Here is an 18,824-nt window from a genome sequence, read left to right on the forward strand (position 1 = left end):
CACTTTTTCAATAATTTCTTGATGAAATCATTGCATAGCTATTGATGCGTAGAAATACTTCTGATCGATTAGTGATAAAATTATTGAAATTGGTACAGGGGCAGCAGAGTTATTAATGTTCAAAATCTTTCATAATTTTGTTACATGTTCCATTTTCGATTTTCACAACGTGTACCCCATATAGAAATCACAGACGTAGTCCTACGTCAAAAAGAAAAGAAACGAAATGTTTGCCCGTTTGTGTATTTTTAACTCATTTCTCTATATTTTGTAGTTTATGATATTTCTAAGCACAGCTAGCTTTGATTCGATTTATAAGCTGGATTGCTTTTCTCCTCAATTTTAACAGCACAATACTTTTGAGCTCTTGCGGAGATCATCAATCTGGAGTTCGTTTTTCAAAACATTCAATTTGATATGCAAATGGAATCAATTCGCATATTTTTCAACTCTTTATTTGTTCCAAATTTAAATTTAATTACATTTCATATCAACCTAGATGCTCCAGCTACTACAGTAATTTACCACCCTGTATTGTAATGATATGCATCTAAGTTTGCTTTCATTGTTATAAAACCATAGTAATATTGAATTCCATGGCTACTGCGACGGAGATTTCCTACAGGATTGTGGTTCTATAACTCGGGAGAGTTCACTGTATATCTTTTCTTTCACGATTCATTACGGTGATCTAGTTTTTCATCTCTCACCTGTCGCAATAATGGAACTACCATTATTGACATCAATTACCATCATCAACCATCGTGGATCGAGGCAGACAAGCTAATACAATTAGTTCTAGCATCAACTCAACGGGCAGGTGTGCGCGCTTTCAGCGGATTCGCTCCAATTTCAATAGTTTATGATATTTCCCACCAATAAACCCCCCGTACACATCGAGTCCGGAATGAGAAAATCCGGGTGCGATTCAATGCCATCAGATGGGCCCCGATTGCAACAATTCGTGCAAGCATTAAGCTTTAATACGCGAATCGGACCGGGCAGCTGGAGCTGGGGCTGGAGGCGGGAGAAGGTGGAGGAGCGTCGATGATTTGTGTGACTCTTCACACTTAAAGGTATCATCTTTCGTGCTCCAATTTCCTTGAGCGCTCTTGCTGCGATGATGGCGACGAAGTGATGGTCCGCCGCATGGAATATTTAACCCCGATTCCCTCGCAAGACGCTCGAAAGTGCCTGACCCGGTGTGCTCGCTTCCAGCTGAAGAGTTTCATCGTTTGGACTGGACATTTGCCGGGGAACCGTTCGTTCGTTTGCAGATTATAATCGCTAAATATGGGTTAGTGAGCGCGGTCGCGATTAATGCGAAGCTACCCATCCGAAAGGGACTCGTGTATTCATTCAATCTGGATCAATGCTGTTGATAAGTGACAACAGAGGGAGGCAGGAGGTGGAGGCGTTGCTCCATGAAATTGAGATTCGGGATCGAAAGCAAAGTTGATTTGATCTGACAGGGCTTCGTTTTCAAACCGCTTCACGGATTTATGGCAAGCGGTTGTGACAGTTTTTGATTACAGTCGCGAATGCCTGGGCCAGGCATGGATTTGATTTAACGAAGTTGAATTAGACTCGACTGGACGGCACGCGACGAGCTCCATGGTAGATGGACGTGTGCCCTTTTTTTTAAATTGGAACCGTATCTGTCTGAACGAATGCAGTTAGTCAACTGAACGATGACGGTGAAGGTAGACGGATTGAAATTCTCGTCGAAACGTCAAACGAGCTGAACCGTTTTGAAAATACCACTTTCATTGAACCTTCTCGCATTCCCCTCGTACAACATGTGTGAAATATGGCCAATCAAAGGGCCAGCACACAAGTACAACAGCTAACAAACAGCCGTTTCGGTTCGACACCTGGCCGATGTCGATAACTGCGAGTGCATTTTCCGGATCATTCAGCAGGAGTACGCCAAGCGTAGAAAGTGCCATAAATCTATTTACTTTCCATGGGGTGGACCACCCACCCGTGTTACAACTCGGGTATTCAGCTACACATTGGTCTTTTGGATATATGTCTATAGATGCGATATATCTATCGCCCATGTTCCAACTAGTGCAAGTTATGGTATGTTTTCTCTTTCAGTTATTTTTGTTCGCGTCGTCGTCGTCGTCGTCGTCGTCGTTGGCTGAGACAAACCCTATCGTGGTGGAAAATCTCTACTGCGGGACATACAGTTTCATGTTACAGCAGTTGGGGTTGAGAAAAACGAAACTGAACAAAAAGTAACGACCACCGAAAGATGAATAAACTATGGGGAATCATAAAATTGTTATAATGCATGCTCCAGCACCGACTTGGTGTGTTGGTTTTACAAGGTAATGCAATGCATTGTTCAGTTTGAAGCAACTAACGAGAAGTTGTTTATTTCTGATGAACTACGATTGCAAATCTGATAACTAAGCTGTGATTTCAGTAAATTATTCTCATGAGTAAGAGTATCAAGCAAGTCGGTTTTGTAATTTATGAATATTTGTGCAACCTCACAAATGTGCATTCCACACCTGACCAGAGGGGAATAGTTATCCGGAATCATCCATGAAGTTTGTAGAACTCCCATGAAGTTTGTAGAACTCCCATGAAGTTTTTAGAACTTCCATGAAGTTTTTCTTCGCATTTCAAGCTCTCAACTTAATGTTCTAGATGTACTTCCACAGCTATTAACTGAGAGCTTTCGATGTCTGTACGATTTTTGCATTAGTATAATTGTGTAGCATGTACAACATACTCTATGCCCTAGAAAGTCGAGAAATTTTCCAACCCGAACAATTCCTAGACCGGACTGGGAATCGAACCCAGCCACCTCCTTGCATGGTAGTGCTTTGCTTTGCAGACTGAGCCTAATACATTCAGTATGCCAATAAATTCCTTATGCAACAGAATTTTCTGGAGTTATTATCGAGAAATGTAAAAGTTTTAAGAATTCTCGATTTTCTTGGAATTCCGGGAGTTCATTGATTCTGGTCATTAGAGTTCTTAAAGTCACTGTAGTATCAATTCCGGGAGTATCGTAAGTACCAGGAGGTCCAAATTAATCAAAAATTAAGAACTCACGATACTCTAAAGAACTTCCGGAGATGCGAAAACAATGGATTCGAAAAACTCCCGAAACTTCTGGAAATCTCAAAGATACTGAAGTTCTAGAAACTTTCATAATTTGTTGCATTTGTGGTAGTCCAAGAACTTATGGAACTCTTCTAACTCTCTAAGCAGTTGGAATTCCACAAATTATCAGAATTAATTAAACTTCTTGACGAGAATGCTGATCGGGCAACATTCGAGTATTTTGGATGCTTTTAGAACACCAGGGAAATTCAAAACTGGGGGCGGGAAAACTTTTAAGAATATATCAAAACATTTGTTGATACTTACATTTTCATATAATAGCCTTGATAAAAAGACAATAACTGATCTCAAATGTATGTGATTTGTAGAGAAAATTTGTCATATGAGTGCTTATTGCAAGGCAGCCTATATACGGCCGATAAGAGTAACTCAGTGTTGAGCCGAATTCGTCTCAAAATTGCAAAAATGTGCGGATACTCAGTGGATGAGTATCCTAGATTTCTTCAAAAACCGGCTTGAATATCAGGAAAATCTATGAAAATTTTACGTAGTTTACTCACAAGTTGAGTAAAATATTCATCGATTTTCTTGATATTCGAGCCGATTTTTAAGGACAATCAAGGAAATATTATTCATCACTGAGTAAACCATTTAATGTTGCGTCGAATTCAACTCAATTCTGAGCTACTCTCATTTGCCGCAAACGTGGTATTATGTTTTGAGAAATCAAATTAGACTTTCAATAACCACAGCCAGTATGAAATGAAGAATGTATGTGAACTTTTAAAACATATTCTTCATCATCTACTGGCATTCGCACTATCTCTGTACTTCTTCCGGGCCAACATTTTCACTCATTTTCAATTTCATTCACCCTCCTTCTGCCATCACATGGCCCACAACCCAGAGCATACTTTATCCCCTATGCATTTCCCAACGTGGTGCCAATTGTGGCATCAGACATTCCTCCTCACCAGTATCGTGCAAGGAAGCGAGAGACAGCTTTCAATTTCAATTCCATTGTAATAGCTTATGGGAGCTTTATTTTTCCCATGTACTCTGCGGTTTGTGGCACGTGACTATTACTACACTGATACCACACCTAACAGCCCCATAGCTGCCTTCTGGCAGTCCAAGTCGGGCCAGCCAACCGAGGAGAATGTGTAGCAAACAAACAAACAAACTGCAGCTCCTCCCATCATCCAAACCAACTGATAATCACCCCCATCTAGTCGTTCAGAAGAGGAAAAGAAAATCCTCAACCACCGCCTTCCCCCCCTCGTCTAACAATTGGGGCAATAGCTCTTACGTAAGGCAAACATAAATTACGTACATTATTAGAAACATATTTTTCCCTTCCCGTTCTTTCATTGCAGACTCCAACGTCGGGCTCGGACTTATCAGCTCGCGTGGTTCACACTGACGGTTATGTAAGCCCCCCGTGTGAGGGCATGAGAATCCATCAGTGATTTCGTACTTTTTGGCGATTGCAAGCAACAACGCACGTGGTAAGAAACAAACAGATATATGGAGAGAAGAATTATGTTGTTTGATTGGTAATGTAATAAAAATCCGGCACGTACATGGCTGGCGCACACAAGACCAAGAGCGCGGTGGCTTTCGAGAATGAACCCATTTAATTGTGGCGGAATTATTATGCTCGTACTCATGGCGGAACAGGGCAGGTCCCAATGTGAGTTAGAAGAATAATGGGAAGGGAGAAAAATCATCACAATAATGCTTCCAACGTTGACATTGATTTGATTTTAATGTCACGTATTCTAGTCGACAAAACAATCAAGGCGAATTGACGTTTTTATTGAAGCGATTCCGAGTGGTCGCTGGCTGTCCAATGTGCGCCGGAGAGGAGATGAAGCCATATTCGGCAAATTGTGCGCCATAAAGCCATAAATTGTACAAGGGGGTCCTTTAGTTGACGGCTCGACCAATTGGTTTTGGGATTTGTTTGGATTTAGGCAGCTTATATGCTATGTACAGGCTAGGGAGTTAAAGCATATGGGCAGGCTATGTTGAAGCATTGCCAATGATTATTTTAACATGTTGGAAGCGCTCTGGTGCAAACATTGTATTAGGTCCATGGGTTGATAGGTTTTTCTGTTGAGTACCTAGTTCTAGAAGGAGCCATATTGAGTTTCAGAAGATATAAAATGTTCTTGTTCTAAGCTTTTTGTCAGTTTGCAAGTGTTCATGATTTAGAACATTCTGTTTGCATTTTTCTTAAACTTTTCGATTTTTTAAATTTTCTCAAATATTGGGCAAGCCATTTTTCATATGTTTGGTTTTCTTATTTATTTATTTTTCCCAGAGACATATTATCGATCATAAATGTCATTTCCGTTCTACAGTTTTTTAAAAAATTCCATGGATGGCGTTTTGAAAATTTTACAAGATCCAAAATGGCCTAATTTTAACAAAAATCTCCCATAAAAAAAAACAATTACGCAAATTTCCATACATATGGGAGAAAGTTTATTCAAGTAGCGTTTCTTCAGTAGATACTCGAATTGCACGAAACAATTGAGTGCAGCATTTCAATGTCTTCTATAATGTTTCTTAATTTTTAGAGTGCTTTATTTTAAAAGTGATATTTTTTTGCTTGTTAAAATTGATGAACAACTATGGAAACATTGTATACGAAGTAATTTTAAGAAATTTTGCACAAAACTAAAATTTTCTATCTCTCAAGTGGACGAAGTTATAGCACCGACAATCTGACATGTCATTTTTTTTTAAATTCTTAAGTAAGGAGATTTTTAGCCTATGGCTAGTTCATCTCCGGAGAAAGGAGAGGCCTCAGAGTGAGTAACCTCTAAATACATGGTATATTAACATTTTGTAAATAACTTTGGTTGCTGGCTCTTCAACTTATATGAAAAAAATAACAATATATAAAATAGTGAAACAGAGGAAGAACAAAAAACAAAATGATTTAAAACAAACTACAAACGAATAATCCAAACAAAACAGAGCTCAGCTGGCATGCATGGGTTCAATAGGGGAATCCAGCTGACATGTCCTGACGGCCGAAAGAAATTCCTGCTATACCATGGCTTCTTTACAGAAGGTTACTAGTGCTGCCGAGGCCGAAGTATCATTCCCGAGCAGATCGCAGATGCTGGAAGTTAGGCAGAGTGACTCCCGAAGATTTTGGAACTACGGGCAGTTGCACAGAATGTGTTCTACGGTGTAGGGTACCGCACAGATGATGCAGTTTCTGCGGAACGACAGGCCACCATAGATATAGTAGAGTTTGGTGTGCCCGGTCCAAAGCCGAGAAATCACGCGTTGATCCCTCAGGTTGTCCAGTCCGCTCCATGGTTCAGTTGACCCTTTGACTTTGCGGATGAAGGCAGTTCTTTTGCGGAACCACTCGGCCTCCCAAGCCGCTCGAATGGTCCGCATGATCCACCGTCTGACGTCCTGTAGGGGTACCTTGTCGGTGAGTCTGGGACCCGATGTCCAGGCTCCGGCAAGGTGATCAGCAGACTCGTTACCTGGCACTCCGCAATGTCCGGGAATCCATGTGTACACGGTGTTTGGTGGGGCGTACTTGATAATCGCCTGGATCCATGGGTGTTTTGGTGCTTCCGAGGTGATCGCTTGAACGACGCTGTGTGAGTCGGTTAATATAAGTATCGGTTTGTTGGCTGGCGTCGTAGCGGCACGGGCAGCGATCTTGCAGCCTCGGCCGAGAAAATCGAGCACTGTGGAGGAAGACTGCTGCTTTCAGCAATACCGACTCCGAAAATCCCGATACCTACTCCGTTTATCGATCGGGAGTCGTCGGTGTACCGGTGTACGTGGTCGGCATAGTTGGACCCAAGTAACTTGGCGGCCGATCTGCGCAAAATCACGGATGCATCCCCTGCTTTGAACTGGTTCTTGATCCGATGGTCCAATTGGATACGTGAAGAGTGCCAACTTTTCTCTCCATCCCGTTGTAGACCGGTGCTAGGGTTCTAACCAGCTTCGCGGAAGCTATACAAGTAATTTTCGTCCCGTAAATCAACCTACTGTCGATGATGGCTCACGCCACCCGGAACCGAACATCGCGGTTGTTGGATCGGTGAGGCTGAGAGGTCGTTTTAACGAGGTTGAGTCTACTGCGGCAGTTCTTTTTGACCTGTTGAAAATGCTGGTCGAAGGAGAGCGTTCGGTCGAGGACGCGAACTGTTTTCCTGCTTGGAACGGCTTGGTCGTGGATCGTCCATTTGACGACGGCTGAGACTGCCGCTTGCGCTTGCCGTAGGGTTCGGATCTGTGTAGGACCGGTGGCCACAACCAGCACATCGTCAGCGTAAACAAATATGTAAATGCACCCAGGTAGCCGGTCAAATACCCCGTTCATTGTCACCAGAAACAACGTGACTGCGATAACGGAGTCTTGAGGAACTCCGATCTCATCGCTGAAACCTTTCGGCCGCGTGGAATGACCGGTCGGTCAAGAAGTTTCGTATGAAATACATCATATGCCCCAGTTTGTAAGTTGAAAGCCTTGGAGATGTCCAAAGAGATGATTTGAACGTGGTGTTCCTGGTCGTAAGCTTCCTTGAGGACGTCCCCCAGAGTGGCAAAGTACGTCGACGTACCGAAACCTTGTCGGAAGGCATGTTTTAGGTGGTCGAGCAAGCTGATGGTTGGCCATACAGGATGTGAGAGCGATCGGCCGGAACTTAGATGTGGCCCTGTCATTTTTGTTTGCCTTCGGGATGGGCACGACGAGCTTCTCCTTCCACAGCGTCGGGTAGGTATCCGAGACCCAGAGTTAGTTGAGCATCTCAAGCATGCAACACTTGCCCTCAAAGGGCATCCGACGTGAAAGCTCATACAAGCTACTTTCAAATTTGTGCCCAAGGCGCCATATTTGAAATACGTTAAACACTACCGACATCTACTCATACGATCGCGTCATACTATGACCAAGGACACGAACCCACGTATAAATTATATTGCCTAGGTTAGATAAAAAAAAAAAATGTTTGACGAAATAGTGTCAAGTTTTGAACGCTTATAACATGGTCATATATGGATGAAATTCTACTTTAATTACACCATTTTATTCAGATTGATTATAAGATTGGCTGGTTATAAACAAGATAGTTGTTTATCAATGATTTACTATTGAAAAATGATCAAAATGTTAAGCCGCAATCAAGCAAACGGTACCACTCAATATCATTTTTTGTCTTGGCTTTTTTTATTCATTCACCTACATCAGCAAAATACAGAAAAAAGGAGGGGCATATAATGCTAATCTAAATGCTTAAGTAAGGGAAACGTAGAAAGTTTGACTGCAGTCATCGTTTGACTGCCGTGTGATAAACAGAGGCGTTCGTTGCGTTTAACACTGCAAAGGAAACTAACTCAGTGATAAACTTTTACTCATTTGTGAGTCACTTTTACTCAATCGTATGGAAAATTTTCTTAAAGCGTAGGTTACTCAGCGCATGAGTAGCTTAAGTTTTTAAAAATTTCTTCATACGAATGAGTAAAAGTAACTCACTCTCTGAGTAAGATTGGTTTTCAGTGTACGACGCAACGAATCCCCCTGTTTATCACGTGGCAATCAAACGATGACTGCCGTCTAGGAATTAGCGATGTCGATGCGATTTTTACAGAATCGATTTTTTTGCCACGAAAAATCGATTTTTTTTCATCCATCCATTTTTCTGTTCGATGTTTGACAGAATCGATTTTTCAAAGTTGATATCGATTTTTTATTCATTTAAATTTATCAACTAAATTATTACTAAATCATATTAAAATATTATAAACAAACTGGTATTTCCCTATCCCAAAAATAAATAAATACTTTAACTAAAACATTTCATCGTCCTCAAGTTTTGCTAAACACCCTTTCAATCTTGGGCATTTTTAATTTGTTTCGTTTTATGTTATGTGTACTTTGGACCCATTCTAATTCATCTAGCTGGTTTTTTTCTGCAAAAACGATTGATTTAAAAAAAAAAACATTGAAAATGTGAGTTGTAATACCTGCAGAAGATTTTGAAAGCTCAGATATAGAGTTGAAGTTGAATAATCTAAATATTCGCAATATTTCTTAATAATTCATTCCGCTGTCAATATTTTAAAAGAGTTCAATTACTTTTTTTGAAATGGTTTTACACAAATAAATGCTTACACACATACACTAAAATAACAGGAAGTCTAATTGTAGATTATAAAGCGTAGTTCAAATACAAACAAAAATCTATTTTCCTCGAATCGATTTTTTTTTTCTTTCGATATTTTGGAGAATCGATTTTTGTTTTCAGTTTTAGAATCGATTCGGCAAACATCAATTTTTTTTCGAAACGCCCATTCCTACCGCAGTCAAACTTTCTACGTTTCCCTTACTTAGGCTCTAAACCATTTGGTGGATTATTTTAACTTTTGGTTAAAATTTGGCAGATGGAAAGTTATCGATTAACCCTGCTATCCGGTTACTTCTGACAGACAAGAAGTTAAATTTTGACAACCTTGGCTAAGTTCTTCTCGAAAACCGGTCGATCGACAGCACAGGGATTTTCGAACATAGAAAATAACTTTCGAAATGTCACTTTAACCACGAGTTAAATTTAATTCGGCAAATGGTTCACAGCCTTAAGCATTTAGATTAGCATTCGATGCCCCTCCTTTTTTCTGTATTTTGCTGATGTAGGTGAATGAATAGAAAAAGCAAAGACAAACAATGATATTGAGTATTGAGTTGTAACAGCTCGTCTCTCTGTTCTCTCGATAATCATAGCGAGTGAGCACGTGATTGGTTGATTACGGCTAAGTACTATGATCAATTTTCAGTGCGTCTATCTTGAAAACTGTCGCTTTAATGGCCCTTCGCTCATTTTCAACTTCTATTCAATTTTCATACTGCCGTACTCTAACGGAACTATCCACCTTCCCTCTTCTAAAGATCATTCTCTAGCTAATAAATCATCACACTAAAGCTTCATGTTAGCATTTCCAACCAACTCTGAATTTTCAATAATTAACCATTAATAACCAACTAGCATCTTTATACCAAACAAATAAATGAATGGGTGTGATGACATGGTAACTCGTAGCGAGGTGAGCTTAAAACTGCGCTTTTGAGGAGCATTCACACAAGACCGGACGAGCGCTCACACGAATATAAATGGGATTCCAGTCGGAGCACGTTCTGGTAGGTGTAAATTCTGTCAAAATCGTTTATCTGTATCTTCGTCGCACGAAGCTTATTCCTTGCTTGCCGAAGGCATCAAAACGATACAAACTAATCGCGCACTAGACCGTTCGAAAAATTCATGTAAATTTCTGCGAGATATAGCGCACATAAAATTAACGCTAGATTTGGCATAGGTTTACGTGATATTTCGTGTAAATTTAAGCGCAATATCGCATAAATTAGCGATATTGTATGCAAGCTTGTGAACGATTTCGCTGTTTATGCCAAGTATAGCTCAAAATTAAACGAAGGGAGATTTTACGCGATAGAATCAGAATTTTTTCTGTGTAGTTCATTAGCTACAACATAAATCCTGTTAAGAGCGCAGTGTATGAATATTTACGCTCATTGTTCTCAAAATAAAAGAAGCTCTACTAGCGAATCCCCTTTTTCTAAGCTTATCCGTAGGTCGAAGAAAATCTAATGGCATTTCAATGCGTTAGGACGGAATTGAAACTCGTAGGACGAATTTAGAATCAAGAAGCAGTATTAGATTTTGAACAATATCTCAACAATTTGGGACTTTTTTTTATAAAATCCAACGATATGTATGGAAAGGTGAATAAACTAAGAAGTCATCTTTGACATAAATATTATCAAGAGAGGTAAAGCGCGGGTTGTGCTTAGTAGGACGGAAATTAGATCAAAAACCCTATTACACAAGTTTTGCACTTTTGAGGACGTTAGGCATCAACTTTCTGATGGCTGTGTTAGGGGTGAGCACCTTGCGGTCGAACAAAATTTATGGGAAATTTGAATAGTTCCATATTCCTTCATTGTTAACTTTTTTTAAATAATTTACAATTATAAAATTTGTGATACCACACAAATTATATAGCACTGGTGAATCGACCGAGTTACAAATCATCAAAATCCATTGATTATTAGCCAAGTTATTAGCATTTAAAGTCTGGACAGATTTCATTGCATTTCCCTGAATTGGCGCCAGTGTTGCCAGATATGCTTATTTATCAGTATTTATACCGATTTTCAAACTTAATATCAATTTACAGATAAGGTTTCTCAGAATACCGGTTTTTGAGTTTTAATACCAATTTATACCGATTTTTTTTATTAATAATCAAAATGATTACTGCCTGCCCGCAATGAATTGTCAGAGGAGACTATTGTGAGAGGCTTTTTCTTCTGAAGATTAAAATATTTGAGCCTGCTCTAAAAATAAAATGCTCAATACTCTTTCGACTAATGCTTCCATTTTCTTGCCGTTTTTGGTTACCAAGGAATCGAGAAACAGCTGAAGGCTCATTCCAGTAATTTCTGGAAATCGGGAAATACTTTTATTCAGTAGAAAAATAGGTCCATAAAAACGATAATTTTTGGACTTCCTGATTTTTTTTTAATCTTCCCTTTGAAGTTTCTTCCAACTTTCCCCAGGAATTTCCATCCACCTTAAGCTGTAAGTTATTTTACGATTCCTTCCGGAAATCTATTTCGACTTCCCTTGGAAACTTCTACTGGCTTTGCCCGAAAAGTTCTTCCGTCCCTCCCGCCAGTTTTTTCAACTTCCCCGGAACTTCAGAAATGCTTCCAGAGTTTTATTGCGGTTCCATTAGTTTCAGGAAATTTTCAGAAGTTCTGAAACTTCAGAATAGTTCGGACTTCTGGGTAGGTTCCGATAAATTATAGACAGTTTCATTAACTTCTGTTCAAAACCGAGAACCCTGGAATCTCAGGAAAGCCCCGAGAACTCCAATGAGCTTAAGGAAACTGAAATATTTTGGAAACTTCACAAGCCCAAAGTACTTCAAAGAAATTTAATGGTTTTCAGGATAGTTCCATTTGTTTCAGGAGAATTGAGATAACTTTAGGGAAGCTCTGAGAACATCAAGACATATAAATTCAAGGAAATTTCTGAAACTTTAAATGAGTTCCGAGAAACTCAGGCAATTTCCGAAAACTTCAGTTAAGTTCCGAGAGGTTCATGAAAATTTTGGAAACGTTAGGGATGTTTCATAAACATTAGAAAATTGTGAGCACATTTTAAGGGAAGCGCTGTGTTTTTTATCAGCAGTATCGAGAACTTAAAAAAATAAAAAATCAGGAAGATCAGAGAACTTTAATGCTGATTTTCATTAATAAAAATAAAATAATTGAAAGCGCTAAAGAAGATCCAGAGACTTTTTAAGAAGATAAGAGATTTTCCGGTAGTTCCATAATAATCAGGGAAGTTTCGAGTACTTCGAGGATGATCAGAGAACTTTCTTCCTGATATTTTCCCATCTTCTCCTTGAAGTATCTTTCGACTGGAACAGTAAGCCCTCTGGCGTTCGACATATTCCAGAAGTTTCATCCAATCTACCTTAGGAAGTTCCTCTCAGTGTATCCTGGAAGTTTTTTTTTCCGTTTTCTCCAGAAAGTTCAATTAAAGTTCTACCGGATGTATCTATAGAGTTCACCCAGAATGTTCTTTAGTCTTCCTCTGGAAGTTTCTCCATAAGTCACTCCCCGTAGGATTTTTTTTTCGACTTTGTAACCTTCGACGAATGTTTCAACCTTATATACTATATTTTGGTGCCAGATTTGCCTTATGAAATACGATTATATTTAAATATAAATTTCATGCAAGAATTTATTGAATTCAATTTCTATTTGATGAACTCCAATGCCGTAAAGTAGAAAACATTTTTTAATAAAATAGACCGGGGAAGTTGTGAACCGTTGTCATGCTTAATTTTGGAAAAAAAAATCATTCCAAAAGACGAGCAGCACGATAAAAATACTGAATGTATCGTCAAATGAGACGACTCACAACCCTACGAGTCAGATAGGAGTTGTGCAGATAGGGTTTTTGAAATTTTAGCTAGTGCAGGGAATCAGGTGGCTCCACTGCTCGAACATTGCTACAGCGAAGATTACCACCTACTGCTCGACTTGCACGAAGTGAGAAAAACCCGAAGGCGCGTAAATCACGTGATACGATCGTCATCGATGGGCTGATGATCGTATGATGATAATTGGCTACCTAAATTCAAACCCGGCACTTCTATATAAGGGTCCCCGATCCTTAATAGAGGTCTCTTGTATCCTGGGAAGCGAAGAAGATTGGTGCATTTTAGAAAAGTTCAGCAAGTGAGATTCAAACCCGTTATTCTACCGGTGTTAGAGAAGTTAAAGGACAGTCAGTAATAAGTACTCTTGCCGGTTGAGTCTCAATAAAAAAACGTTAAAGGAGCTTAGCTCCAAGTGAAACCTAACTCGCGAAGAACAATACACGGTAGTGCGCGCTTTAGTGGCCACGTGGTGGTAAACTGGACCTCCATATCACTGACGTTGAGGCCAGTTAATATTCCGAGAGGTCGTCTCCCGGTTTGTGTAATTTAAGTCGACACCCTGAAGAACTGTCCGTAAAGTTTAAAACCGGTGAGACAAGGGGTCGCGGTGTGAGTTAGGTTGAATTCCTCTCGAAGTGTGTGAAGATTGTGCACAGTGAACCGCTTCCCAGATGCGCTGAACCGGTCGTACGTCAACACACGACCTAGCACCACGTTTTGTATCGGAACGGTATCAGCATCGGCCCTGGTAAGGGTGAAGCGATCCAGCGACGAGGAAACACGTGGCATCCAACGGCAGCGGCGGCGGCGGTATCAGCGAGGCAAGCATCAGCAGACATCAGACAGTGAGTCAAACCCTTAGAACATTTTCCTTTTCCTAAAATAAAAAAAAAAGTGCTCCAAAGTTTGATTTGATTGAATATATTTTTGGCTTGGTGTTCTTAACGTAACGCTTGTGTTCTAAATTCTGCATGCACCGAAAGAAAAGTTTCAGGTTGGGATTTTGTCGTTGGTTGGATTCAGGTGAGTTTCTTCTAGTGCGGTTTGCCGACCCTGAAAATTAGAGTTAAGCTAGCTCGGCTGGCTAGTGAAGACGTCCGCGCCAAATACGGTGGGAAGTCTTCATTTGTTACAACTTATTGGAAGGTTTTTCAGAGCTTCTCCTAACTTCCCAGACAACCAGAAGTCGTATAATAATGTACAGACAGTATCGCAAATTGCTACAGTTTTAGTCAAAACCGCATATAAGAATGGCATACCTCGTATTATGTTTAAGTTAAATCGTATAGAATGCAAATTTCCGACCAATATGCGATGGCTCATTTTTCCATCGTACTTTATCACAAATTAAATCGGATTACATCGTAAGACTTTTCAAAATGAATTTGTTATTACAGATTAAATCGCATATGATGTTAAATCAACTCGTTTAAAATTAAATTAAAATATCCACGTATATGGCCTCCACTTTTGTACGTATAAGCCATTTCTTTGCATTATATACGAATTGTTTGTTTGTATATATGTTTGTATATCACGAAAACAACTTTGAATATACGTGCATTCTGGTTGTCTGGGTTCCCCTGGAAATGGCTCCTCCGGAATTGGCTTCCGATTACTAAACTAAACTAAAAAAAATTGCCAGAAATTTCTCAATATTTGTCTTGGAAGATCCCCATCGGATTTTTTTTTTCGACATCTTTTAGAACTTCCTTCAAACTTCCTCCGCAAGATCTTCTTTATTTTTCTTCTGGAAGTTTTTTCGGTACCATCAAGAGACTAATTCAAATATTTCCCAGAAATTTCTTCCGACTTGCATGGAAAGTACATCTTTCCATTTTAGTCCAAAAGTTTGAAAAAAAATAAAATTAATTAAAATAGTGAATACCGATAAATATCGATTTTTTAATCATTTAATACCGATAATCATGAAAACAATCTGACAACGCTGATTGGCACCCTTCCCGAAAGGCGTAGCCCTACTTCAAAACTAAGGTCGGGAACTTGATTGTATTTCAACACATGTTCGTATTTTAGTATTCATATCTGATGTAATAGACTATGTATTCGCATTCTTATGAGGTCCTGAATTTGGCCAAGTTTTACTAAGTATTAAATCCAAAATATTTAGTGACATTTATAAGTTCATTCTCCTTCTCCTTTTTCCCATCCAAAAAATTATAAATCTCCACTAACCTCGAGACAGCCGCGAGTACTCGGTCCAGTTCCTTTAACTTTAAATATAAGACAGTAATAATGTATAACGGAAATGATAACTCGGCTTTGCAAAGTTTATTCGATTGAGCCTGTGCAAAAAAAGTAATTATTAAAAAGAAATTATAAGTTCATTAAACTGTATTTTAAATCAATATCAAGAAAAATGCACAAAAAGTTCACTAAACAGCTTAACGTAGTCTACGTCAACCATGTGGTCGTGTCTTGTACACAACCGCACCAATTTTGTTTTCCGTCGATCTTGTTTTCCATACTGGCAACTACACCTGAACCCTACCTATCGACCCATCAACTCATAGACCGAGGACCAACGGCTATACTTTCTATCCGAAGGAAGTCAGAGATTTTATGCCTCAGAAGATCCCGACGTCACCGATTGGGAATGAACCCAGGCGGATTGGTGTGAGAGACAGTCACGCTTACCACTACACCACCAGCGCCGCTAGCTAGTCCCTGTTGTAGCTGCTGTAGTAGTAAAATTTACGTTTAGTTGCTGGTTTTTTATGTTTAAACATTTGGTGGAAATATTTCAATTGGTTAGCCTTTGGCTCTTCATCTTTGTTCTAGTTAATTGATTATTCTAATGTGATCATTACATTTAGCGCTAATTTACAGGATACCCTTTTATGGTTTTATTTTCGTTTGAATTTAAAAATTTGATAACCTACCTACTTGAGCACAGGAACCTACCTAACTACTTAAACCAGGTTGCCAAATCACGAATGATCTGTTGGTTTGATCGCAGACAGGCGACTCTGAACATTTCCAGCGGGGAAGTCTTTTGCTCTTCGAGTATTTGAAGACCGGCCAGGTGGTGAATCTCAGAATTACAAGTTCACGGTGGACTGTTAAGGATCATTCTGAGAATCTTGTTTTGGATTCTCTGAAGCTTTAGGTGATGACACTTAGCACAACTCTCCCAGATTGGCATACTATGCTCAATAGCCGGCAGAATGATCTGCTTGTGGACAGCAAGCTTGTTTTTGAGGGACAGGGTGGACTTCCTGTTTAAGGCCTGTACTCGAAAAAAATGCACCAGACAAAAGTGTTCGCCAAAAATTTATTTTAAGTCGGATTTTCTTGAAACTTTAAGGGAATGAACTAATACATATGGATTATGTATCGGCATAATTACTTTATTCAATTTCCTTTCCATCGCTGAAAGACCGCACCTTTCCCTTAAGACCCCTCATTACATTTTGTACAATGGTGGAGCCGACCTTTTTGGTCACATTCATCCATTCTTTCTTCAACTCCAGCTCGTTATTAAACACCTTGGACGATTTTCGAACTTTGGCCTTCATTATGGCCCAAAATATTTCCACCGGATGAATCTCTGGTGAATTTGGGGGGTTGGCGGTTTTTGGTACAAAAACAACGTTATTGTCTCTGTACCAATCCAACGTCGATCGCGCGTAATGGCATGATGCCAGGTCCGGCCAAAATAATGTCTCGCCTCCGTGGGACCGCAGGAAGGGCAACAGAAGCTTCTGGAGGCACTCGGTGCGGTAAATTTCGTTGCTGATGGTACCCATTGTGATGTACGGTTTACTCAGTTTACCGCATTAGGCCACATGCCAAGCCAGAGCAAGTATTTTTTGGCGAATTTGTCCACTTTCTTCTTCCTTATGTCTTCCAGAACATCAAACCGTGATTTGGCAACGTAGAACTCCAGTTCCGGTATCTGCTTTGCGTCTGCCTTGATGTAGGTTTCGTCATCCATAACCACACATATCGGTTTCGTTAACCACTCTCGATACAGCTTCCTTGCGCGGGATTTGGCCGCCGTGTTTTGTTGATCACGCCGGTTCGGTGCCTTCCGGACCTTGAATACACGAAGCCCAGCTCGATCATGGTTTGCTGAACGAACCAGGCGGAACACTTTGCCTTCAGAGCCGCGTCGCGAATCGAAAGGTTAGGATTACGCTTGAAATAATCCAACACCTTCCGGGGCTTCACAGGGCCAGCTGTCTTCGATTTTCTTGCACTTCCAGCCCACCGCTCGGTCGTCTGGGACTCCTTAAACGATTTTACCACCCGAGACACAGTTATATGGGTGATTCCCAGTTGTCTTCCGATCCATCTCATGGTCGCAGTCGGATTTTCCATGACGGCGCGCAAAATTCTCCGGCGATTTTCTTCTTGTTTCGATGACATCTCAATAACCACTGAACTGATTGTTATGAAATTTTGCACATGTAAACAATTCACTCCAAACTAGTTATGCCCAGATTTTCATCAATTTTTACAAACGGACAAAAAAGGTGCATTTTTTTCGAGTACAAGCCTTATCAGAGGGTAGAGCGACCTGATCAAGATGTTACACTTGGTGGACGTCTTGTCCACATGGGATCAATTTGCTATCGAGTTTGAAACCAAGGTAGACTACTTCACTCGACCATTCAATGGGAGTGCTATCAAGATGGACCTAGACGTTAACAGGTGGAACAATCCGAGGTGAATTCGAGTATGGAAACAGCATGGTTTGTGTTTAGGCTGCATTGATACAAATGTTCCAGCTCTTGAAATAGTCGGACAGAACATCCAGGCCTGATTGTAGTTTACTCACCAGAGCACGGATCACTCGACCCTCAGGGGAGGAACGTCTGACGTGAAAATGTTGAATTGGATAGGCCCAAGCAGGCTACCCAGAGGGACCCCTGCATCAACGTTGAACGTATCAGAGTGGACATTGTTCAAGTAGACTAGGAATAATCTGCCCGACAAGTAGTGTTTGATGATCTTCACGAGGTAGATCGGAAAGTTGGATCGATGCAGCTTGTTCACTAGGCCATCATGCCAGACATTGTCGATCGCCTTCTCGACGTCCAACAATGCCATGGCAGATGTATTGGAATCAGACTTGTTCCGCTTGATGATGTCAGTAACCCGTGCGTCTTGCTGGATAGTAGAGTGGCCTTTCCAAACCCGAATTGCTCTTTGAGAAAGATGTTATTTTCATTTGAAAACACCAGCAGACGGCTGAGTATCAAGTTTTCGAATAGCTTCTAGATGGAGGACAAGAGGCTGATGGGGCGATAGCTTTTGGCACTGGTAGGATCTTTGCCCGGCTTGTGTATTGGAATCACTTTGGCTAACTTCCAGCATGCAGGGAAGTAGCCAAGCTCCAAACATTTTTTGAAGATAACGGTTATATGGTTGAAGAAGTCAATACTCAAGTTTTTCAACTCGAGGTTGACTACACCATCCATATCCGCGGCCTTCATGTTTTAGTGCTTCTAATAGCTGCTATCACCTCATCAGCCGATATTCTACTATCATCATGCACTACTACGGGGGTGTCAGTGACTCTAGACATTGCCTCCAGTACGGCAGGCTCATGGGGGCTCACCATGGCTTGTCCAAGATTATGTAAAATCACTGCTGTGATTGATCTGCTCCATTTAATGAATAACTATGGAAGTGCTTCAAGGTCACTATATTGAGCTCGTGTAAAAGCGTCAATGCCAGAAAGAAGAAGAAAGCAT

At 40.4% G+C, this 18,824-nt stretch overlaps 2 protein-coding genes across 2 annotated transcripts in view; one reads left to right on the top strand and one right to left on the bottom strand.

The window, feature by feature from the left end:
* Positions 1-18,824, top strand: part of LOC135697532 (uncharacterized) — a 336,829-nt gene that overhangs the window by 68,033 nt on the left and 249,972 nt on the right. Inside the window, exon 2 of the mRNA XM_065217290.1 lies at positions 4,461-4,592. The gene's annotated coding sequence lies outside the window, so the exon portion shown is untranslated. The remainder of the gene's footprint in view (positions 1-4,460; positions 4,593-18,824) is intronic.
* Positions 6,259-18,824, bottom strand: part of LOC135697540 (uncharacterized) — a 110,779-nt gene continuing 98,213 nt past the window's right edge. The window contains exon 2 of the mRNA XM_065217296.1: positions 6,259-6,809. Coding sequence (XP_065073368.1) covers positions 6,259-6,809 — 551 coding nt within the window. The remainder of the gene's footprint in view (positions 6,810-18,824) is intronic.

This window comes from Ochlerotatus camptorhynchus, unplaced genomic scaffold, assembly GCF_037179485.1.
Source record: "Ochlerotatus camptorhynchus isolate MF236.1 unplaced genomic scaffold, CSIRO-AGI_Acam_v1.1 ptg000071l, whole genome shotgun sequence".
Lineage (NCBI taxonomy): Eukaryota > Metazoa > Arthropoda > Insecta > Diptera > Culicidae > Ochlerotatus > Ochlerotatus camptorhynchus.